This window comes from Cladosporium halotolerans, assembly GCF_011745625.1.
Source record: "Cladosporium halotolerans strain TM138-S3 chromosome Unknown Sca48, whole genome shotgun sequence".
NCBI classification, from domain to species: domain Eukaryota; kingdom Fungi; phylum Ascomycota; class Dothideomycetes; order Cladosporiales; family Cladosporiaceae; genus Cladosporium; species Cladosporium halotolerans.
The window spans coordinates 103,913-127,270 of NW_027191499.1; the positions used below are offsets into that span (position 1 = coordinate 103,913).

Consider the following 23,358-nt stretch of genomic DNA (forward strand, 5'->3'; position numbering starts at 1 on the left):
TGTCTGCTCCAGACGCTACTGAGCCCCTATCGAGCGCTTTTGCAGCGACGGCAAAATCAAGCTCTTCGGTACCACTTTGCACATTCGCATTCCTGTTTCCATCTCGCGACAACTGATCAGAAGATGCATCTGGGGGTTTTTGATCTCGTCAAAGGCCTATTTCGCCCAGTGGCAGGCGACACTGAGACGCTGAGCGACGGGAAATCCAACCACTATTACGCTCGAGGAAGAATCCAGGATCGTGGTCCTTGTCCAGCGTTGAACGCTCTGGCAAACCAAGGCTACTTGTGAGGCCCCCCTTTCTGATGAAGCAACACTTTAGTTTTAACAACCCGCAGACCTCGCAATGGCAAAAGCATCACGATTCCTCAAGTCGAGGATGCACTGATGACCAGCCTGCATCAAGATAAAGCATTGGCTTCGTCCATCGCTAGACCGCTGAGGCAGATTATCCACTCCGATGGCACGTTCGATCTTCACGACATGCGTCGACACAACGTCATTGAGCACGACGCGTCTCTGACTCGACTCGACGCTCGCCAAGGTGACAACTACACTTTTCAGCCGGCAATGTTGCAGGCTATGTTGGCCGATGCCCACGACGGACCGGTCACGGTCAAGACTCTGGCCAAGTCATACAATCGTCGTAAGAGAGAGCGTAAGGCGGATGGAGGTGCACCGCTCCCGCTGAATCTGTGGTTTGTCAATATCATCCAGACTGTCTCGCTGCTGAACACGGCAGACACAGGCGGCAAGCTGTCTCGGGAAGTCTTGGAGCCTTTCTACGTCGAGGAGCGGATTCCAGATGTAATGCTGGAGAGCCGCAACACTCGGACTCTGACTGGGCTCTTGATCTATGCTGCTAAGCTGATGTTCTATATTGTTCTCGATCACTAGCTTAACCGTATCATTGCCTCGATCTGTATCTTCATTCTTCCCGAAAGCAGAAAGACAGAAACTCACGTATACTTGTCTGTGATGAGAACTTGCTGGAGACGATGCCACTGAGCAAAACCTTTCGCTGGATATCAAGGTGGCACGAGACATGCGCTTGGAATGATGCGTACAATGGGCTGTCAAACGAACGTGCTACCGCGGGGAAACGTAGAGATCCAATACATCATTCGGGGACATCCTCCCTAAAGACGGCCAGCAAAGACCTGCTTGAAGAAGTCATTGAGGAACATGTCATTTGGATCAAATTGCTTGCGAAGCCCCAAGAATTCCTCCAGCGCCTCCTGATCACAAGGCTTATCGTACCAGACGACTGCATTGTCGACCGTCTTGTTGAGATGCGGAATTCCGCCATGCTGGATTGCCAGCTCACCGAAGGCTTTGCGAAATTGCTTCCATTTCGGGTCTCGTGGATCGTGATGCTCGGGGTCAAGAATCATCATGTTGGAGTTCTTGCTGCGGGATAGTAAGGAGCTTTCATCCTTGTTCATGCAGTAGACAATGGTGGGTAGAGTGATTAGGAAGTCGTGCTCGACTCGGAAGCGTTCGAGTAGCTGACGATAAGCCCGTACCATGCTTGGCCAGTTCTTTTCTGGGAACGCCCAGTCGTGGAATTCAAAATCAGGGTCGTTTGCGTCCCAAAGGATACCACGATCATTGGGATCGATGATGAACTCGCTCCCTCGGAGAGCGTCGAGAGGGCCTTTGAGGAGGAAGTTGCTCAATGCTTCTGTGTGCTCAAGGGAGAGATGCAGGCCGGAAAGAGCTTGAGCGGCCGGTAGCACGAGACTGGTGTATAAATTGATGGCTTTGCTCTCGAGCGAGTTTGTCAAAGGGTGAGGAGGACACTTTTTGACATCCTGGAACTCACGGTGTTGAAGAAGAATGGTGTCAACACTTTGGAAGATCAGGGCGAAGACCTGATCAGACGAAGCACGCACTTGCGTCATCTGGTTGTCGAAATCGCCGAGAAAATGGTAAAGATTCTGAGTCTCGTAGGTGAAAAGAAGAGACCTGGTCGGCCAAATGCGGACGGTCACTTCACACACAACGCCGAAAAGCCCAAAGTGGGACCTGATGGCGGGCAGGTACTGCGCGTTTCTCTTCTCTGAGATTTCCAGCAACTCCCCATGGCCAGTGACCAGCTTGACGCCAACGACAAAGGAAGAGATCTGAGCGTTGTCGCTCACAGAGGTATCATTTGCGTGGGTGCCGCTGATGGCTCCGAAAAGGAAGTTGCCATACTCAAGGATGACGGGGGGCTGGTACCCAAGCGGCTCAAGGTGGCCGCAAAGTTGATTGAGGGATACGCCGGGCTGAACAGTAGCAGTGAGATTGTCTTTGTCGACGGAGACAATTCTGTTCATCTTTTCACTGGAGATGATGATGTCGCTACCAACGAAGCATGGCGTAACGGAGTGAATTGCTCCGATAGCCTTGACTTTTGCATTGCTGGCGTGAGCTTGTCTGACTATCCGCTGGACTTCGTCGGTGCTGCTCGGCTTCTTGAACTTGGCATCGTCCACGTGAAACTGGATGGTGTCGTTCCAATTCCCAAGAGTAGGCATTGTCGCCGACTAGATCACAGTAATAGATTTCTTCAAGAGCAATGACCTGTTGTCATGTATGGGTTCGGCCAGCCTTTGCGGCGGCGGTAGTAGGAAAATATGGGGTTCAACAAGTTGGTTCTTAGATCAGAGTATCTTATGCGATGTGTAACGTACTGCCAACGCATCAGATGTTCAGCTGAAGCTCTGCATGCGCAGGATGCTGCCGTTGAAGTTCGTGCTGACGGCAGACCCGTGGAGAGCTGAAGAAAAAGGAACGTATTCACAGCTGAGTCTCGGCATGCGGATCTACATGAGGACAATCCCTATTCTGGAGCGCAATGTGGCTGACGAAATGTGGAGCTGCTCGTATGCTTCATGTGCTGCAAATTGATAAAGTCTAACATCCAGCAGGGTCAGCAGATGGTGGGCTGCAAAAATGAGTCATCAGTATAGTCTGACAGGCTCCCATGACCATCCAGGGAGCTCCTTGATAGGTAAATCTCACTGCGTCGTTTGCGGGACGCAGCTAATTAAAAGCGATTGGAGCACTGATCAACCTTCCAGCTCCGGCTGCAGGCACAGCTCGTGTGGTACGCAGTCTCTACCACTTTTACTCTCCTTTCCGTACAACGTCTTGAATGCGGCACCTTGATTACGTCGATGCGCACTCGATCACCTTTTCGACACACCCGATTCTGCATCCTTCACATCGAACGCGTGGTCTTGCATGCTTAGCGCCAGTGCCATTTGCAAGTCTGCGTCGCCCTCATCATCCATCGCCTGCTCGCAGCCCTTACCTCTGTGCCAATGTCGGTCTTCCAGCAAGCTTTGTTTTTTGACGTACTCTAGTACGATGTCCTCCTCTGTCTTCTCTTGTACCGTTTTCCCCCTTTGGTCTTGCTGACGCTCTGTCTCGAATTGCATTTGCGTGACACCGGCGAGATGCGAAAGATCATCCGACGGGCGTTGCTGGACTGAGCTGCTTCCGCTCTCTGTGGTGATGACCATTCCGCTTCCATGACTGCAATCTGCTCGTACAGGGTAAACATGGTCACTGGCATCCTGAGTTCTGTCCGACTCACTTCTTTCCAAACTTTTTGCTTGCTGAGCTTGACTTTTAGCGGTTGCTGTCGCTGACGGCGACTTTGCTCCTCCGCGAAGGAAGTCTAGACCGTCATGTTGCTGTTGACGCTGAGAAGCAGGAGTCCAATTCAGATAGCTGACGGCCCCATCATTTTCTGCATAGTCGTGTGTGGTCTCATCTAGAGACAACCGAAGCGTTTCCTCAATCTCCATAGCTTCCAAGGAATCCTGAGAGGACCGTGAAGAGCTCGTTGTCCGCGCAGAACTGTCGTGTTGCGTAACCGGACCACCTGCAATGCCGACGATCGAGCTCCCAGATTCAAACGGCCGGGGATGTTGGCGAACCTCGCCGCCATCTCCAGTCTGCTTTCCCTGCGCCTCGAGCAAATCCCTCATCAATTCGTCATTGGTCCGCCTCTTCTTCAGATATTTCTGAATCAGTTTCCATCGAGCAACAACGTCTTCCTTCTCAGCATCGGAGCTCCGCAGCCACTCTTCGTACCCTTGTGTCGTCCTCGAAGCAATGATGTAATCCTGAACATTTCCCCCAAATAGCTTTTGTACCTCTTTGTGCACTCCCTTCATGGTGTACCCAAGGATCCCTAACAAACTGGCCGTCGGCTTGGAGATGAATCCACCAATCCCCTTTCCGACACCTTTCATGAAACCACCGACTCCATCCTCTCGTGCGCAATTCCAAGGCTGCGTTGCAAGCCCAGTCACGCCATCATACCACCCAAGCCCGAAACCTTTGCCGGCCGCTCGAGCGCCAGATGTGAAGTCGCTGACACGCGCTTGCGGGCGCACCGTGGTGTCATTCCAGAGCTTAGGAAGGTTGTGACAACCCTTTGTCAGGCCCATCGAGAGCTCCATGGGTGATTGCACGAGGGCTTTGGCGAAGCGGCCAAGGCCTTTCGTCTGGTGGATGTTTGGGCGTAGCATGTCGCGGGGTGTGCTGGAGCTGGATGCATAGCTGTCCAGAGATGGTTTTGCAATATTGCTGTCTTGAGCAGTGGCTGAGTACGTTCGTGATGGGTTTGGCGTGGTGCTATAGTATCTGCCCACCGTTGATGATGAGCAACTGGAAGGCGTGGAAGGATTCCTCCTGACGGTGTCGTCTGCTTTCCCGGTCAAGCTTGCAGGACTTGCATCAGAAGAACTAACTGGGTTGGGTGCAAAGATTCCATTCTTCGTCTTGCCTTCTTTGGCCAACGAGGCCTCAGATCGCTGTTCTCTGTGTTTGAAGGGGAGTTGTAAGGCTTTGTAAGTCTCGGTCGGCATGTCAGCCAGTCCCATGGCCATTCCACTAACAGCTTCGCAAGCTGCCACGAAGCCTCCGGAGATTGGGTCCCACGGACCTTCGTCAGTCTCGTATTCTTGTGGTCTGTAGAGCTTTAGATCATGGAAATCGACAAGACCTGCGTTGGCTAAAGTGCAGGCGGCGAAAGCGCTCAGTCTTATTTTTGTACGCTTGATACGCCATGTCGCCGCCCGAGATGGTGTCAAGGTGCAGCGGAGTCGATCTGGCTCTAAATGTTGGTGAAAAGATTGAGAGGCCGTGTCGTTTCCTTGCTCCACAGCAATTTTGCACGCAAGTTCTTGGGCGCGGGCTTGCGTGTTGGATGACAAGCAAAACTCGATAGAATCAGCTAGCCTGGCCGCAGTCAGCTGCTTATGCGGAATCGGGACAGGACCTGCGCCTGCTTGCGAGATCATTGTGCCCCAGAACGGCTGATCGCCGAAAAATGGCACAATGGCAGTAGGCCGGCCTGCGGCTATGCCAGCTGCTGTGGTACCTGCACCACCGTGGTGAACGACACACGATACCCGCTTGAAGAGCCAGTCATGTGGTACATTGCCTAGCATGAGAACACCATTGGGGACTTCAAGCTCTGCGCCAATGCCTCCCCAACCTTTAGAGACGAGCATGCGCTGGCCGGTCATCTTTTTAGCCTCGAAAATGAGACTTGTCATCGCGGCAGGATCGTCTAGGACAATACTTCCAAATCCTACGTAAACAGGAGGTGGACCGGCATCAAGAAACGCTTGAAGGTCAGCAGGAGGTGTGTAGTCTGATGCGGAGAGGATGCAGTATCCAGAAATGGAAATCTGCGGGCCCCAATCCTTTGGCTTAGGCACCAAGGCCGGAGACCAGCAGTACGTGTGAGGGATTTTTAGACGTTGGAGCATCCCAGGAGCCCAGACCAAACTGATAGGGTCCAGCCCGAGACACCGCCTTCGAAAGCGGTTAATGATGTCGCCCAGACCATGCCATGAGAGAACTTCGATCATAGCGTAACTCAGATAGTTAGTGAGCTGAGGGTCCGCTTCCGAGGATTGAACATTCGCGAGGGGATGAGGAAATGCCTGAGTGGGCGAAAAGGGCATTGTGAACATGATATGGAGAGGAACTCCCATCTTCTCTGCGCAATGGATGTGAGCGAAGCTTGGGGGGTTGGCGATAATGCAGTCGGCAACGAAAGGCTTGTCTTCGTCGGCCGGATGGAGACTGATGCCGTTGCCGGCCTGATAGCAGGATCGCCAGCAGCCTTGAATGTATTCTGCAACATCCCTCCTTCGCTGACGGACTTCGCCAGTCACAAGGCTGCGGACTCCGGGCATTAAAGCAGGGTTCTTGACCATGAAGGCCATCAGCCGGGCAGGGTCGCCGCCAATGCTGAAGAACTCTAAGCCATTCTTTTGAACAAAATCCTTGAAATTAGGATGGGTGGCCACGCGAACCCGATGACCGTAAGTTTCCTTCAAAACTTTCCCCAGCGCAATGAAAGGCTGTACATCTCCGCGTGAACCCACGACTTGCATGACAATATTCAATTGAGGAAATGACTCGACTCCCAAAGAAGGTGGTACGGTAGGCGAAAATGGCTTGGGACTTTCGTCGATACTTTGTATGTGTTGTCGCAACGCCGGAGCGAACACTTGGGAGAGACGACGGTTTAATTGGTTGATGCGAATATTGACGCGGCCATCGTCAGTGATAGAGACGCTTGTGTCCAGGCCGTCCTTGCTGGCTCGGACTTCGCCGTTGAGGTCGCCATAAGCAGGAGGGAGAGGATCCCCATCCTCTGTCACGTCGGGGGCTGTGAGGTCGGTGTTCTCGAGGAAACATTTGTGGCTTGGGAGAGTCGCAGGCTTGGTTTGAGCGGCAGCGGCTGCTTGTGCTTGTTGAATCATGTTTTGCCGAGCGTCGGCATCGAGGGTGTGCTGCTCATGTTCAAGAGGTTCAACAGCCATGTTGTGATGGCAATAAGTCAAGCTTGTGTAGTCATGATCAATCAAGCTGGGTCAGGGCGTGGGGCTGAGATCTTGTACATGGGGCCCAGGCAACAACATTCATGAGCGAAAGCCGGGGATTGGTGGACTCGCTAATCTAATTTTGCTCGCTACGAAGGAGGGGCATCTAGGCGGCTTATATTTCGACAGCTTGACGGAGTCCTAAAATAGCGCATCGAGCAGGCAGTCGTGACTTCTGCTCCGTCACTTGTGAGAATAAACGGCAGCCTGGAATGTTCACGGGAAAGATCCTGCGGTAATCCGCCAGAAGCGCGAGGGGATCGCCGCTCGCTGGCCTATGCGCACTGAATGCGCATGTCGCCTGTCCGCCTGGTATGAATCTTTACGATCAGGTGTGCGTATGCCAATAGCGTGTGAGCTGCCTGCGTGTAAGCGGGATGAGTGAGGTCGGCATAACATTGTTTAGCACCGCTCTATCCGCGATGATGACAAGCTAAGAAGCCTGTCCGCGAGAGCCAACGGTGGAATTCCGGCCGAGCAGCGAACTTCAAGCCGAATTTACCCGGAGCCACCACGATACCGCATCTTCCCCAAACAGTAACACAACCTGACTTATGCGCGCGACAGCGAATCGCATTGGCCTTGTCGGTGTCTAATCACTGCTCGCGCCCGACTCATGCTATCTCGGTTGAAATGATGGTCAGGGCAATCGCTACCACCAACTGAGCAGCCGCTGGGGCTAGTGATCGTGGCTTACAGGCGCAACGCAAGACTCTCAATGACCTCTGGATGCCAGAACATCAGCCGCACAGCGCAAGACATTGTGAATAACCAGTTGATATCAACTTCCGCTGCTGCAGAAATCGTCACTAAGCGTGTTGGACGTGCATTGCGGGTGCATCAAGCCACTGACCCGATGCACGCACTCGGCCAGACGGCTGTCATGTTTGAGTGCTGCCTTTAGCTGGCCATCCACCATTGAGGTAGCGACGCGGCTAGAGCCACATGTTGTCTACGAAATCCGACTTTGATAAACCGTTGTCATCAATGAACCAGCCTCATTCAGCTTCAACACTACTTAGGAGCGGACATGCCCATGTTGAAGAAAACCGCTTTCGTCTGCGTGTAGTTCTCCAATACAGCCTCGCCGCACTCCCTCCCAATCCCACTTTCCTTGTATCCGCCAAACGGTATGCTCCAGTGCACAAAATTATACATATTAACCCATGTGGTACCGGCTTTCAGCGCGCTCGTCACCCGCAATGCCCGCTCATAGTCTTTCGTGTGCACCGCCGCTGCCAGGCCGTAAGTCGTGTCGTTCGCCTGCTCGAGAACTTCAGACTCCGACTTGAACTTGGAGATACAGACGACAGGGCCAAAGATCTCTTCGCGCATGATCTGGGACACGGTCAGCTTGTGATAGTATGCCACATGGACCGAAAGTCGACTCGCCTTCATGTCGGGCTTGACGTCCGTGAAGATAGTCGGCTGGATGTAGTAACCGCCCTCGGTCCTTTCGATGGGCTTGCCGCCCAGGTGAACCGTGGCGCCCTCGTCAACACCGGATTTGATGTAGCCGAGGATTTTCTCGTATTGCATTTTAGAATTTTGCGGGCCTTGGTCCACGCCTTGCTGGTCGTTGGGCCCAACCTGGATAGCTTTCATCCGGGCAGTGTATTGCTCGACGAACTTGTCGTAGACATCCTCATGAACGTAGATCCTCGTTCCGGCTAGAAGAGAGTCAGTTGAAATGTCTTCGCGCAAAGCTGCTTTTTAGAAGACGTGCCATGACATGTCTGGCCAAAATTCATGTTGATGCCCCACGCTGACCAGTCCACTGCTTTCTCGATGTCGGCATCTGGAAAGATGATGTTCTGCTTCCGTCAGTTGACTGGATGCGTTGTTCAGAAATGGCCAGGGCTCACCGGCGATTTTCCACCGAGCTCCAAAGTAACCTTCTTCAAATTAGAGGCAGCAGAAGCCTTCAAAATGCCCCTCCCGGTAGCGGTCGAGCCAGTGAAGGCAACTTTGTCGACATCCATGTGGTGAGCGATGGCATTACCAACTGTTTTGCCGTACCCAGAGACCAGATTGACCGTGCCGTCAGGGAAGCCAGCTTCTTTGATGAATTGGCAGACTTTCAGCGCGGACAGCGGTGTGGCCTCAGCGGTCTTGATCACTACGGTATTGCCAGTCGCGAGTGCCGGGGCAATCTTCCACACGAACATCAGGAGAGGGAAGCTGAATCGATACGTTAGAGCCCTCATTAGTACGCGAGGCACGGAGCGACTCACTTCCAAGGAATAATCTGTCCACATACTCCGACGGGTTCCCGTCGCGTAAAAGCAAACGTGCTCGGGATGTTGGTAGATGTCTGACCCAGGACCTTGTCTGCCCAGCCTGCGTAGTAGCGTAGGGTGCCGATGGAGCCAGGCACGTCGAGGTTGCCGGCCTGTTTTGCCGTTTTGCCGGTGTCCGCACATTCGATGGCCACCAGATCTTCAGCGTTCCTCTCGAGGATATCCGCGAGCTTGTTCAGCAGGCGAGCCCGGTAGACGGGATTGCTGTCTTTCCAAGTCTGGAAAGTCTTTCGAGCCACTCGGACAGCCTCATCCACGTCTTCTTCCCGGCCCTCGGCGACGGACAGCAAAGGCTTTCCCGTAGCAGGATTCTCAGTCTCGAACAAGTTGCCGCCTTTTGCGTTTACGAACTCGCCGCCTATGAAAAGTCCGGTAGGAACCCCGACACTGCGACCCCCGAAACTGATGTTCTTAGTGGCCGCTGTGGTAATAGTCCGCAGATTGGGCAGCAGGAAGCGGGAAACTGGCTGCGCTTTGGATGCGCGTGTTGGGAGAGCCCTTATTGACAGGCTTCGGACGAAGAAGGCCATGATGCTGGCTTGGTGCTGTAGGTGCAGGGATTCGTTGTCGAGTGCCTTCCTTGCGAGGTGCAAAACAAGGTGGAATACTGCGAGGGAGACATCTACAAGACATGGCGGAGAACATCATGACCCAATGGCCCGCCGAGGTTGGCCAGGCACAGGAGCTTTGGACAGAGAGCTTGAGTATACGGAAGATCGCTCGTTCAGACGCCATCCGGCGGGGTCTCGCTTTCCCGGGTGCCTGGACACGCTGAAGCTGGAATGCAGCTAGCCAATCAGCTGGGACCTTACAACCCCTTGAAAAATCATCTATAAGAGCGGGGATTTCCGCGCTTCGCAGCGCGCGTCACTAAATTGCAGAACTCCGAGCTCTTTTCATTAATTATACCAACTTTATAGCCGGATATTCATAGTATAGCTATTCTTAAGGTATTATTACTATCGCTACTATTAGTAAGTGAGGTTATCGCCCGTAGTATAGCTATTCTAACGCTTATAGGTAGCTCCGCGATACGCGCTACGCTTATAGATACCGATATATTACTTCTAAAGTAGTTTATATTCGTTAATTATAAGCCTCTACTATAGATCGCTACGTATTTTAAGGTTAGAGTACGATCTATATATAACTAGTAGTATTACTTAGCTACGTATAGTACTCCTTATCTACCTACGGTTATACTACGCGGCCGGCTACGTATTCTTACTACGGCGTAGGAGGAGGTATTACTACTATATCTAGAAGATCGACTAACTACGCTACTTAACGAGATCGCGCTTTTTATATAGAATCGTTACGAGCTAGTTATAACTAAGAGCGTAATCTCTAGGGTACTAAAGCGCTTATAGTAGTTATAGAAGGTCGCTAAAAAGGTCGCTATATAGCGTAATAAGCTATTACGAGTTATATAGTATATAAAGAGGCTCTAGTAGTATAATTAGTAGCTTATATTTATTAATAAGACTACCTTATATCCTAAAATAAGCGACCGGAAGTATAGATAGAGTCTAATTAGTAGGCCTTACTACGATATAGTATTATTATATAGGGATAAGAAAGTATTAATTTTACCTACGATAATAGTTAAAAGTTATCTATTAGATCCCTTAATTATAGAAGACGTAGTTATTATAGAGCTTTTTAAAGAATAGTTTAAGAATAAGCTCCTACTATAGCTACTATCTAATTAGGTTATAGTAATAGATAATATAGCGATCTACTACTCTAAGGTCGTAAGAGCGCTCTATATAAGGTATTATATAAAGCTATAGTATCTACCGCCTTATTCGCCGGATCTAAATCCTATTAAGTAGTCGTTTAATATACTAAAGGTATAGATAAAGAGAAACGTTAAGTAGGCTAGTATATTTAGAGACTTCGCTATATTTATATAGTATACGTTAGCGATAGTAGGGATATAAGACGTAGAAGAATAGTTTATAAAAGTAGGTTACGAACTAAACTAAGAAGAGTAATATTATAATTTAGTACTAATTATATACTTACTTAGTAGTTATTTTAGTTTCTTAAAGCCTTATATTAGTATTATTACTACTTAATAACTAATTAATATTTTATAGAGATTTTTTAATATATCTCTACTAATAGACCTAAAGAATTAATATTATTAATTTGGTATTAATTAGTTAACTCGTTAGTATATAATATATATTATCCTAAGTAGTCTTAAGGTACTTTTATAGCTATAGAGCTCGCTTTAGATATATAGAACTATCCTATATCTATTATAATTAGCTACTTCGTATAATAGAGCTACTTATTAGTAGGCTTAGTAAACGATATTTAAGTATAACTTACTCTATCCTTTTTATTATAGCTTACGTATTTTATATATAAATTAGATAAAATTAAAACGCTAAATATATCGAAATCCTTTTATTAATTTAATATACTAAAAGTATAAATATATAGTAGTAGTATAGAATAGGAGTATTTAATCTATCTAAGTAGTTACTCCTACTCTAGCTTAAGCTTAATTTCTATAGCTTTATAGCTTTCCTTAGTCGCTTTCTTAAACTACCTATAATACTAATTCTCTACTAATCGTTAACTAACGCTACTACTATAGTCTTAAGATTATTACTATTAGTCTTTAGAGCCTCTTTCGTAATATCTAGTATTCTATCTTTATTCTAGAATACTAGCTACTACTTATACTAAATAAAGAACCGATCTAACTATTCCTTTAATAATCTCTATAGTAACAACGATAGTATACGAAAAGAGCTACTAAGAGGTAGATCTATAGTAGTAGTAGCTATTATACTACCTATAGTACTAATATTAAGTATAATACTAGGCGCGATCTATTACTACTAGCTCTTTTTATAACGACGACTTCTACTAGCTTTCTTCTTACGTTTCGCTATAAATATACTCTAGATTATCTTAGGCTATAGCTCTTTAGCTATAGTTATACTATCTCTAATCGCTTTTAACTATACTATTAGTATAGCTTATATAATTAGAACGTAGTAGGAGGCGTTATCGTAATTACTCTACTAATAAAGGCCTTTACTATAGTTTATATATATACGCGCGTAGTATACCTATCGCTTAGTTATACTAGAGGTATAATTACTACTAGCTTTAAGCTCCTTACGCTCGCCTAGTAATATAGCGAGCGCTCTATTAGTAGCTATATTATATAGTTATAGAGCCTATAAGGATAACTACGATTATAGTAGCGTCTATAGCGATAGTAGTAGTTCGACGATAACCTCCTTTATAGCTATAGTAATCCTTAACCTTAGATCCGACTTACTAGAGAAATACTACTACTATAGGTTACTAACTAATATAGTATAGTTAAGAAGCCTCCTATAGAGCTAATAACCTAAAGCGAGAGCTAGATAACTAGTAGTAATATCTATATCGTCTACTAATTCGATTATAGGATATTTTAGTATCTCTTCTTCGATCTATATATTAATATTAGTTATAGGATCCGAGGGCTCTACTATATTATAGCTCGCGTACCTTTACGTAATTACCTTATTCTTACTATTTCTAATAAACTACTACGTAGTATATATAAACTCTAACGACTACTCTAACGACTACGTAGGCTTCGTAATAGGCTCTACGATAGTTATTTAACCTAACGGCGGTAGTAACGACTACGCGCGAAGTAAGTTTATTATACGCGTATACTAGCGAGCGCGTACGTATAGTCGTCTTTTACTATCGACGATACGACTAGTCCCTAATAGGGCTATAGTTACGCTATTAGCCCTCTTATCCTTCTTCTATACTACTCTTTTAGTAACCTTCTTAGTAGTCGGCGGAGCTATAGTAGGTAGTAACGGCAACTACGTAGATCGCGTCGGTTTTAGCGTACGCCGTAGTCGTATAGTAGCAATAGGACTATTAGATAGCTCCGGGGTTATAGTAACAACACCTCGATCCGGCTATACTATAGGAAAAACGATAACACGATTATCAAGGTGGGTAATTAGTGAAAAGAGCTCGGAGTTCTGCAATTTGGTGACGCGCGCTGCGAAGCGCGGAAATCCCCGCTCTTGCAGATGACTTTTCAAGGGGTTGTACCGCAGCGCTGCAGCAGCTAGATCCGCATCCGCGTTATCCCCAAGGCTGACCCCAGCGAAGGCCCGGGGATAATCTGAAGAGGCTGGCTGGTGCCGCTTAGATCCCGCTTGATCTCAAATACCTTACCTGGCGTCTGGTATGACGTGAGATTTGTATGCAGCAGTCCCCTGATCCGTCACCCGCGAAAGAACAGCGATGTTAAGAGACTATGTCGGTGCCAGATGGTTGCCGGTGCATTCGGTTTACATGACAAGTGGATTCTGACGCTCAAAAATGACGCTCTTGTTTCAGATCTAGTGTCTGATACGACTGCCCAGTCAAACACTTTCGAAAGTAGATTACACCAGGGATTCTTGGATCGACTCGATTTCCAGGCTGGTATGTTCGCCTTACATGCGGTAGAAAAACGCAAAGAAGCTAGCATGGTGGGTTTATCGACAGTCTCCTCCGCCGTTTGCGTGTCTACACCTGGACCGAAGATGATCGACTTGATTCCACGTCTTTCAACCACATTCTCGAATGCTTGCTGAGCGTCTTCGAACGCGTACTGATGCGTGACCATGCCGTGTAGATTGACCCTCCCGTCTTTAAGAAGGATAACTGCAAGCTGGTAGTCGCCGGGTCCATACCGAAAGCTGCCCTTGAACGTCGCTTCTTTGTCGCAAATATCGCCAACAGGAAAGCTGACTTTACGCGCGCCCAGTCCGACTTGGACAAACGTGCCGCCGCGCTCGAGCATCTGGACTCCGCAATCGATGCAGATCTCTGATCCTGTCGCATCCATCACGATAGAGGCGCCATTCTTAAGGCCATCAAGCCTTCGTAGCTGTGCAGACGTGTCTGTGGAACTCGCGCCCATTTCTGTATGATGGACGACTGTCGCGCCTTTGGCCAGCGCGAATCTAAGCCGACTCTCCACCACGTCTGATACGACAACCTTGCTTGCGCCAAAGGCTTTGGCAACGGAACAGCAGAGCTGGCCGATGGGGCCTGCCCCAAATATCAGCACAGATCGCCCTTGCATGTCCCCAGCCTGACGACATGCGTGGACTGCGATGCTGAGAGGCTCGACCAGGGCGCCGTCTTGTAGAGAAACCTCCGGAGGCAATTTATAGCAGCATTCTTGTGGTAGACAATAATATCTGGCCAAGGTGCCGTCATGCGGTGGAGTCGCGGCAAATCGCATCGATGAGCAGAGATTGTAGCGCCCTGAGCGGCAGCTGGAGCAATTGCCGCAGGAGATGCCGGGTTCCATCGCGACTCTGTCGCCCACTGTGAGGTCATGCGCTTCGGGTCCGCAGGACGTTACGATTCCGGAGGATTCATGGCCGAGTACTAGTGGGCTCTCGACTTTGTAAGGTCCGACTTGACCATGCTGCCAGTAGTGGATCTGCGCTCGATGTCAGGAAACTGCTATGAGACACCACATCCAAGCATTTACATCTGAGCCACACAGGCCTGTTGCAATAACGCGGACGACTACATCTCGTGGGGTTTTGATGCACGGTGCTGCCCTGCTTTCGAACTTGAAGGTTCTGTCTCTGCCGAGCACGAAAGAGATATTGTCCTGGCCACAATTAGCGAAAGTCCTTGGCGTCTGAGGAGAGCACGAACTAGTTGTGTCAAACGACTGTCATGATGAAAGAGAGAGTATCATGCCGTTCCAACCTCGTCTGAACGTGGAGATAGTGCACCTCATTATATTGCCTTTGTCGACGTGCCTGGATCCATGAACGGTTCCGTTATCCAGATAGATTCGGAAGCTTAAGCCTTTCTTACTAGTTGAATGCACAGTCGTCTACTAGTAGCGGTGACGAAGCCGGCAGCTGCTAGTTAACGTCGGACTGTTCATTTCGGTTTCTGCGACTGCGACGCTGGAGATGCGCACATCTTCTCCGTCGGAACCGAGTGGATTTCTCAAAGTCTCCAGCGGAAGCGTGGATCCTCGCTGCGGTTCCGCCGGAACCGGTCGCGTCACCACCGGCAAAAAGTCGTGGAGGCTCCGCGAGGCTTGGCACACGAAAGCTTGGCTCGCTTGACCCTCTGCAGGTTCACTCCTCACCCCCCCACAATACGGTAACCCGCGCGACAGATGCGGTGGGTCAGCAACATGATTCACCCGCTTAGCCCATGGTTTGCCCCATGGAGAATGGGTCCCCGGGGTGGAGAGAGCTGGATAATCGGGGCCTCACGGCGTAGCTATAATAGCCGCGACTCCCCTCATGGGATTGTGCAGCGTCTGATCAACACGTTCATATCTTAATGGTCAAGAGCCGGAAAGGCATTTCAGCTCGACATGGCAGGGACAAAAAAGCCATACTTTGGTCTGAGAGGGACTGCTCTCACGGCCTGGCTGACGGTGGCATGCGCAACAGACATGACATTGTTCGGATATGATCAAGGCGTCTTCAGTGAGTTGATGGCGTGCCTGAGCTTGATCGAGAGCAGAAAGCTGATGTGAAATTCTCTCAGGCGGCGTCATCGTCTCGGACGACTTTCTCCGGCTACATAGCATCGCTGGCCAATCTGAACTCATCAGCATCACCACCGCAATCTACAACATTGGCTGCTTTCTGGGCGCCATCGCCGCCGCCATTTATGGAGATCACCTCGGACGCAAGCGTACAATCATCATCGGTACCACGATCATGGCCATCGGAGCAGCCCTGCAGACAACGTCGTACTCTCTGGCGCAGATGATTGTTGGCAGGATCGTCGCTGGCATCGGCAACGGCTTGAACACTTCCACTGCTCCGGTGTGGCAGGCAGACTCTGCAAAATCTAGCTGGCGCGGCTTCCTGGTCGTTGTAGAGTGCGTGATGAACATTGTAGGGTTTTGCGCGGTCAACTGGATAAGTATGCGCACCTTTCCTTCCTGTGACCCAATACAATGAGTACTGACAGCATGAAGATTACGGCATGTCGTTCGCTGGAGGCAGTGCGGCGTGGAGAGTACCCCTAGCGATCCAATTCGTCTTCATCGTCATACTATTTGCGACGGTACCCTGGTTGCCCGAATCACCGAGGTATTATCATGCCAATTTCGCTTCCATGCCCACTCCGGTGATTGAGACTGACTAACGACCATAGATGGCTCATGGGCCGCGACCGAGAGATAGAAGCCACCGAAATCGTCGCACTCATCGAAGATCGGGAGATCGATGACCCGGTAGTCGTTCTTCTGGTTGCAGACATGAGATGGGCCGTAGAGTACGAACGAGAGAACGCACCCACATGGCGAGAGCTATTCAGTGGCAAAACGTCATCAAAAGGTGGCACTGGCACTTTGCAGCGCGCGTTCCTCGGCATTGCCTGCTTTGCAATGCAGCAAGGGACTGGCATCAACGTCACCAGCTACTACTTGCCGACTTTGCTGATCGAATCAGTCAACCTTGGCAACGAGACGTCAAGGCTCTTGACAGCCTGCAATTCGGTGCAGTATCTCTTTTTCACTGCGCTCGCGCTAGTGTTTGTCGAGAGACTCGGAAGGCGGAGAATGCTGATCACCGGCGCCGCCGGGCAGGCGATCTCTTTCGTTCTGATTGCCGCACTCCTCTCCCAGAGCGAAATGGCCACCACCGATGCTGAACGAGAAGTGTGGGCATCGGCATCCATCGCATTCTTCTTCTCGTTCTTTTCGTTCTTCGGATTCGGCTGGATGGGCTGCTCTTGGCTATATCCCACCGAAATTGTGTCACTGGCCATGCGCGCCAAAGCCACGGGAATAGGTGTTGCGACGAATTGGATAATCAACTTCATGGGTGCGTATAGCCAATGCTGTACAGCTTTTCGAGGAGAAAACAATACTAACACTTCATAGTCGTGCTCGTCACCCCGATTGGTATCGACAATATCGGCTGGAAATTCTACATCATCTGGGCCATCTTGAACGCCTGCTTCGTCCCAATCATCTATCTCTTCTATCCTGAAACGGCGAACCGACGCCTCGAGGACATTGACCGGTATTTTGCCGAAGGTCAGCATGTGATCGTCTGTTTCGACAAGGAGGCCACGTCCAGCAAGCGTCCAGAAAGATTCGCAATTCAGGAGGCAAACGACATGCAAAAGCACCAGTCGGACGACTTTTTGGAGAAGCCCCGCCAGGAGTCTATACATGTGGAATAATGAGGCTCTTTGGGTGAAAAGTGCATTCCACAGCACATCTGCTGTCGACCTCCCCCCGGACGCCTACTCAAGCTGCGCGATTCTCAACTGTGGATGCGCCGACGTCAAGACCCATGATTCTTGAGAGCGCGCAACTCGGCCATTACTGCAGGGCCGGTGTGTATAACGTATGAATAGGAAGGCATAGAATACCGTTGAATGTGAATGAATCGTCTCGCGGACGCGAGGTCGGTCAGGCTTGCTAGCTTGCCACTTCAATTTGTTGAGCCTCGAAAGAGACAACGTCAGCTATCGATTCGCCCCGCTGATCTCACCACGCGCCATCGCCACTTCTGCTGCCAGTCCCATAGTCGCAATCCCACATCGGGTCCCAGAACCAGTAAAAGCCGTTACTGGCGTCAGCTGAGCCCGTACTCCACTCACTGGAAACTGTAGCGGCGCCCATGTCGAACTGTGGCAGCTCGCCTACGTTGTCAAAAGCGCGTGTATCACCAAGAAAGTTTGTTAAGTCTGCAGCCAATGCCGGGCCATGAATGTTTTCTGCTTCTGCATGCTGTGAATCTAGAAACGCAGGGATAGTGAACGCTGAGAAAGGTCAGCTAGGTCATATTGCGATCGGGTTTCTCGCCTACCTCGCTGGACAGAAGCTAAGCCATCGTTAAATCGTGAGTGAGGTTGCGAAGGTGCAACCTCCGTTGATGATGAACTGTTGCGTGGCAAAGTAGAAGTCAGACTTCCCAGCGGCATCTCTAGCGTCTCCCGAACTGAAGCATATGAGGGGTGAGGGTGCGCTTCATTGGCATTTTCGGAAACGGTATCAGGCTCCCAGGTGACGTCAAGCAACATGGCTTCAGATTCTCTACGCGACAAGAGTAAGACAAGGTCTCGCAAGACGATGATACTTCGCTTCGATAGACTGGATCGAGCACCGAGGGCTCCCTGCAGCCTGTAGATGCGAGCGATGGCTCTTTTGGCCTCTTGCGCTGCGTTGGTCAAAGGATCTGACAAAGCGATGACTATCATCACGATTGCAGCATTGAAGAGATTGATAGCCAGAAAAGCGACAAGGTGGCCGTCGCAAGCAAGTTCAGTGAGCCGAGGCAACTGGACCACGCTAGTTGTCCTCGCGGCGGCCTTCCACCATTGCTCCTGACTGCTGTGGCCCGGTAAAACCACATCTTCTTCCGGAGGTGACGATCTGGCAGGCCATGTCGACTCCTGCGGTTGGGCGTCTCGAAGGCCGGAGACGCCGAGCCCGTGATCTCCACCAAGCCCATGACTTTGCAGTACCTCCATTTGCGGCCTGAGGAATGGTCGGTGTAGGATGATGAGCAGGCTGTCGAATGTCAAATGCAATGAAAGCGATTGCAGGTAATGTGCTTTCCGACCAAAGTCAAGTGAAGGAGGACAATCCTCGGATGTGTCGAGTGATAGGTCACTCGGCAAGCCATGCCGCCACTGCCACAGCCGAGACGTCACCTCCTCTACCAAGAGGAGGTACTCGTGAGCTTTGGAGCAAGTTGTGGTCTTGGTAGGTCTGTAAACCTGCTTGATCGCTGGAGACGCTATTAGGTAAAGTTTGTTCAATTCCCTCTGGTAGGCGGAGAAGCAAATTGGAGCAGCACCTGAGCCCTCTTCATTCTTGAAGTCGATGGTTTCTTCAACATCTCCAGGCATCGACACGCTGCAATCGTCGTCGTGGATGCTCACAGGGCGGCCATAGGTGACCGAGGAAAACCGGTCCCATGTATAAACAGTCCACCACACACGCTTCCGTTCTTCTTGCTCCGCATCTGACACACTAGTAGATTCCTTGTGTAGTCCAGCTGCATGCGCCGATTTTATGGTCGCGCCCAGCAATGAGAAAGAGAGGTTCGGCCGTCCATGGTATACAAAGAATGAGCCGAGCAAGATCAATGTTTGCACCGCTGTCACTGAGCTCTGGTCCAAAAGCTCTACGATTTGTGACTCGGCATTGGCAATGAGTCTCCCGCTCCACGACCGCGACTCTGCAGGCGTTGGCTGCTCCGACGTATGCTGTCTTTGCCCACGATACCAGGCGCCTAGCCCGAGCACTACCGACAACAACAAGAGGAACGGACGCTGAGAGGGCCGCGCGCGTCCTGTGCGTATTGAATCGAAGGCGGGCCGGAAGCGAGGTTCATAGATGACCAACGAGAACCAGTGCACAGAGTTGAAGTACTCCTCCAGGAAAGCGATCATAACTTCATCCGAGGGTAGGTCATGGGTGAGGTAAGACGAGGCTGCTCGCTGGCCGGCCACGGTATCCGACCCTCTGTTGTCCCGCTCCCTTGCTCTTGATGCATGGCCGGTAGGCTTGCGCCCTTCGTCCACTGTTCGTGTCGGGGTATTCTAGTCCGTCTCAGCCTCTCATGGTATGTATGATTGCTCGTCCGTCAATGCCCATCACCTCTTGTGCAGGTCGCGCGCTCCGGTTCCCGTTGCGACCGACGTCCGTACTTGACTCGCTCGGTAGGAAGGAGCTCTCGTCATGACTGCGGCGCCTGCGTTTCCTGCGGCCCTCGGACTCATCCTCGACTGTTCGCGCATTCGCTCCCGGTAGTCGCCTTTGGACGGTATTGTCGACTCTACTGTTGGAGCTGGAAATAGAAGGACGACTTGTGTTTGCGCAATGAGCATTTGCGCGTAGACATAGTGAGCATGGTCGGAACGAATCACACTGTTGTACTCGGGTCAATGTCCTAGAATTGTGAAGCTTCTGTGAACCGAGCGTCGGCGGTCACAGTCATTATACGTACCCGAGACTTGTTCCGCCGGCAACGGTCGCAAGCTGCAGTAACTCGTGTCGGTAGCATACGGTGGGAATCCATTGCTAGGTATACTCGAGGATATCTTCGAGTTGGTTTCGCTCGGCGATCTCTACACTACTAGTATGTACTAGTAAATACTAAACCCCAAACGATAACTTGTAAGCCAAATTTTGGCTTAAGGCATAATTAACCGCACTCCTTTTTATTTAGAAATATGATCTCGAATAGTTTCAATACTCCTATAATATAGCTTCTATAAGTTTTTTTTATACTAACGAGAATTCTATAATTAAGATACAATTTTAATAGGATATATTCTTAACTACATTTATAGCTATTAAGCTACAAGGAAGACTTTATTATAATCTAGATTATAATAAAGCATACTAGTATATCTTGAAAATATAAGTTAGCTTTCGTTCTTACTTAGATAGGAATTATATTATTACTAATCTCACTAATTCTAGATAACTCTGAAAATTATAAGTACTAAAATACTACTAGTAAATTTAAGTATATATACGCTTAAGCACTCTAGTAATTTGCTTGAGTAGCTTCTTAGTATCCGCCGGCCGTAAAATCCCCTGATTAGAGCCAAATCCATTATACTCGTCTATTACGCTCTCCAAAATCTCAATCTGATCACTAGAGAGTATGCTAGGCTCTTCGAGGCCTTGATCTTCGTGTAAACCAAGCACATGCTCCATCCGGTCCACTAAGTAATGCAAGTGGTTGCAATAGAATATACCTTGGGCGCAGGACGTCTTCAGAGACCCGTCTTGGGGCATAAGGTCAGGCATCTCGTTCGGAGGTCCAAGATCGGTTCTTTCAATTCGTTCTACCAACCTGTCAATCATGAACTCGTATATGTAGAGAAGCCGGCTGAAGACGCTTGTTATGCCCGCAGCTAGAGGGGGCGAAAGGTGTCCCGAAAGAGATTGCGGCAGTCGAGCCATCCCAGAATGCAATCTCTGATGGGTGCTTCTCAATTGGTATTCGGCGTTGAGAATGCTAAGTTGCAGACGCTCTAGAATTTGCAAGAACGATTCCGATGTCATCATCACGAAGTTCGCGAGCGTGCTGTTGTCCAGGAACAGCGGACTGTCTCGATAGACGATCGCATCGAAATCCAGCGTTTGCATCATCGATACTATCATGGCGCCGCGGGTCTGTAACTCGGAATACAATCTGCCAAGTTTGGCCTCATCATCCTCGAAGATGTGAAATTTTGATGAGCTCGGGACCTCAACAGACGTGTTGCGTGAAGATTGGTGTGTACTTTTCCAAGGATAAATTTGAAGCGCACTCGCTTCTTCAGAGGTCTCGTTCACATCCATGGGGAGCAGTGAAAAGTCATTGTTCACCTCGGGGTCCGCTGCAGATATTGGAGAAAGTTCTGTAATCTCGACAATTGGCGGAGAAGATTGCGCTGGCGCGATGTTGTCCGCGCCGAGGAGGAACATTGAATTGGTCGACTCATGGACGTGTCCCTCGCGTTGACGAAAGGCTTTCTTCGCGCATTGGCCCTTTGGTCTTACACGCTTGGATTGAGGGCGCGATGTCGAGGTTCTCGGGCGACCGACCGACTTTCGCTCTCCGATGTAGCAATGTGTATCGAGCATCATACAACGCGCACATTTTGAATCATGTGGTCGGATGCGTTGGCAGCGCGTTTTGTGTTTTTTGCATACCTCGCAGGAAGTGCGTCTTTGCGAAGGGTGGACGTTCATGGCGCCAGGCCGATGACGGATTTGCCTCAACGTGCGTCGAAGGATTGTGGGTGATAGTGTGCAGCGGCATGCTCGCTGTGATGATAGTCAGGTGCTACGGCCGAGACGAAGTTGGACCGTGCAAAAATGTCCAGGCGTCGGAGGGTTTCTCCTCCTTGGGGTAGCGCCCTTGCAAAGTCAAATTACCGACCAGTAATCGCGAACCATGACGAGCAAAGCGGGCCCTGTGGCATTAATGATTAGTGAACATCGTCGTTGCCCAGCCCCAAGGTGGCCTGTGTCTGGAGTAAGCCTTATTAATCCTCAGTAATAAGACACATCGAGGGCGTCATTATCCTACGTGCTTTCGTAATGACATTCTGCCATTCGTTGCTTTAGCAATGCGGCTGGTTGTGGGCACCACGCCGTCGGCGATGATAGCATTGTAAAATCGTGGATCCTTCATTACACTCTGCCAGCTTGCGCTTAGAAGGACATGTCGGTTTCGAGCGCCTTGGTGTGGCTTTACTGATATCTGGGCCACAATCTTATGACAATGATAACCTATTAATACAATCTCTATGTGTATTGCGCCTCACTCATGACTCCGCCTTCTTCGTCTGCTTCGTTCTCAGCTTCATCATCAGATAGACCAGCCCATAGATGCCGAACACGAAGAGCACAACAATGCCGGCGTTTCTCCAGCCGTAAGACTTTTCAGCAATATCGAGGGTGCGAAGGTAATCTGCTCCGCTCGTGTATTGACACACTCGACAGTCTGCGGTGTCGTTCGGGTTCAGAAGATTTGTCGCCGCTCCCATCCCGCTCTGGTAAGGTCCGAGATATTCGCCGCATGTTTGGCCAGGTGCTGGGTCAAACAGCGCGAGTTCATTCGGTTTGCAGTCAACAGGTTTGTCCCAAGTCGTGAAAACCATGAGACATGACATGAGGTAGTTGAATGGGTCGAGATAGTACAGCCTAGATTTGATATGATGTTAGATGATTCTTTCGCGATCTTGTGTAAGCATCTTGTAACTCACCAATATCTCCAGAAAGCCTGTATTTGGCTGTATGGGACCACGACGCCACAGAAAGACACCAGAGTGACAATCACGAGGGGATTTATCAGCGAGGCCACAACAGCGTTTGGCGTGTATGCGGCAATTGATTGTCCTATCCCTGTGTAGAGCAGCTCGTACATCACCTGTGGATAGATTAGCGGCCGCGTTCGGCAAGAAGGTCAGAACAATGAGAGCTTACAATGGCGAAAAACACACTGCCGGCGGAGTATGCTGAAGTGTTCAAACCGGGCGCGAAGTACCAGCAGACGTAATACAAGCAGACTTCTGCACAACCAAGCACTGCTTGATGCTTGATCAAGCGCTTGATCAAGCAGTCAATCAATCAAAAGTTGCGCAGCCAATCAAGCAATCAAGCG

The 23,358-nt window shown here is 49.8% G+C and overlaps 8 protein-coding genes across 8 annotated transcripts; 2 read left to right on the forward strand and 6 right to left on the reverse strand.

Moving 5' to 3' along the window:
* Positions 1-42: 42 nt before the first annotated feature.
* WHR41_08727 (uncharacterized protein) lies at positions 43-1,148 on the forward strand. Its single transcript, XM_069377331.1, has 2 exons — positions 43-287; positions 339-1,148. The coding sequence occupies exons 1-2, from the start codon at positions 124-126 to the stop codon at positions 895-897; spliced, it is 723 nt and encodes a 240-aa protein (XP_069225631.1). The 5' UTR covers positions 43-123; the 3' UTR covers positions 898-1,148.
* On the reverse strand, positions 1,140-2,522 carry WHR41_08728 (uncharacterized protein; the record flags this gene model as incomplete). Its single annotated transcript, XM_069377332.1, has 1 exon — positions 1,140-2,522. One exon carries the CDS (start codon positions 2,520-2,522, stop codon positions 1,140-1,142), a length of 1,383 nt encoding a protein of 460 aa, XP_069225630.1.
* Positions 2,523-3,176: 654 nt separating this feature from the next.
* WHR41_08729 (uncharacterized protein) lies at positions 3,177-6,842 on the reverse strand (the record flags this gene model as incomplete). The annotated part of the gene is made up of 1 exon (XM_069377333.1): positions 3,177-6,842. The coding sequence occupies one exon, from the start codon at positions 6,840-6,842 to the stop codon at positions 3,177-3,179; it is 3,666 nt and encodes a 1,221-aa protein (XP_069225629.1).
* Positions 6,843-7,916: 1,074 nt separating this feature from the next.
* WHR41_08730 (uncharacterized protein) lies at positions 7,917-9,866 on the reverse strand (the record flags this gene model as incomplete). The annotated part of the gene is made up of 5 exons (XM_069377334.1): positions 9,137-9,866; positions 8,768-9,083; positions 8,629-8,716; positions 8,295-8,572; positions 7,917-8,240 (listed from the first exon to the last, which is right to left on the reverse strand). The coding sequence occupies exons 1-5, from the start codon at positions 9,730-9,732 to the stop codon at positions 7,917-7,919; spliced, it is 1,602 nt and encodes a 533-aa protein (XP_069225654.1). The 5' UTR covers positions 9,733-9,866.
* A 5,505-nt stretch (positions 9,867-15,371) lies between these two features.
* WHR41_08731 (uncharacterized protein) lies at positions 15,372-17,711 on the forward strand. Its single transcript, XM_069377335.1, has 5 exons — positions 15,372-15,705; positions 15,767-16,150; positions 16,206-16,320; positions 16,385-17,055; positions 17,115-17,711. The coding sequence occupies exons 1-5, from the start codon at positions 15,591-15,593 to the stop codon at positions 17,417-17,419; spliced, it is 1,590 nt and encodes a 529-aa protein (XP_069225657.1). The 5' UTR covers positions 15,372-15,590; the 3' UTR covers positions 17,420-17,711.
* Positions 17,606-19,642, reverse strand: WHR41_08732 (uncharacterized protein; the record flags this gene model as incomplete). Its single annotated transcript, XM_069377336.1, has 2 exons — positions 17,606-18,004; positions 18,052-19,642. 2 exons carry the CDS (start codon positions 19,640-19,642, stop codon positions 17,730-17,732), a joined length of 1,866 nt encoding a protein of 621 aa, XP_069225655.1. The 3' UTR covers positions 17,606-17,729.
* Positions 19,643-20,720: 1,078 nt separating this feature from the next.
* WHR41_08733 (uncharacterized protein) lies at positions 20,721-21,941 on the reverse strand (the record flags this gene model as incomplete). Its single annotated transcript, XM_069377337.1, has 1 exon — positions 20,721-21,941. One exon carries the CDS (start codon positions 21,939-21,941, stop codon positions 20,721-20,723), a length of 1,221 nt encoding a protein of 406 aa, XP_069225656.1.
* Positions 21,942-22,519: 578 nt separating this feature from the next.
* On the reverse strand, positions 22,520-23,121 carry WHR41_08734 (uncharacterized protein; the record flags this gene model as incomplete). The annotated part of the gene is made up of 2 exons (XM_069377338.1): positions 22,520-22,898; positions 22,961-23,121. The coding sequence occupies 2 exons, from the start codon at positions 23,119-23,121 to the stop codon at positions 22,520-22,522; spliced, it is 540 nt and encodes a 179-aa protein (XP_069225653.1).
* Between the last annotated feature and the right edge of the window lie 237 nt (positions 23,122-23,358).

Coding starts and splice junctions, on each gene's coding strand:
- WHR41_08731 (XM_069377335.1), top strand. CDS start 15,591: ATGGCAGGGACAAAAAAGCCATACTTTGGTCTGAGAGGGACTGCTCTC. Junction 15,706..15,766: donor ATATGATCAAGGCGTCTTCA/GTGAGTTGATGG, acceptor AAATTCTCTCAG/GCGGCGTCATCGTCTCGGAC. Junction 16,151..16,205: donor TTGCGCGGTCAACTGGATAA/GTATGCGCACCT, acceptor GACAGCATGAAG/ATTACGGCATGTCGTTCGCT.
- WHR41_08727 (XM_069377331.1), top strand. CDS start 124: ATGCATCTGGGGGTTTTTGATCTCGTCAAAGGCCTATTTCGCCCAGTG. Junction 288..338: donor CTGGCAAACCAAGGCTACTT/GTGAGGCCCCCC, acceptor AACAACCCGCAG/ACCTCGCAATGGCAAAAGCA.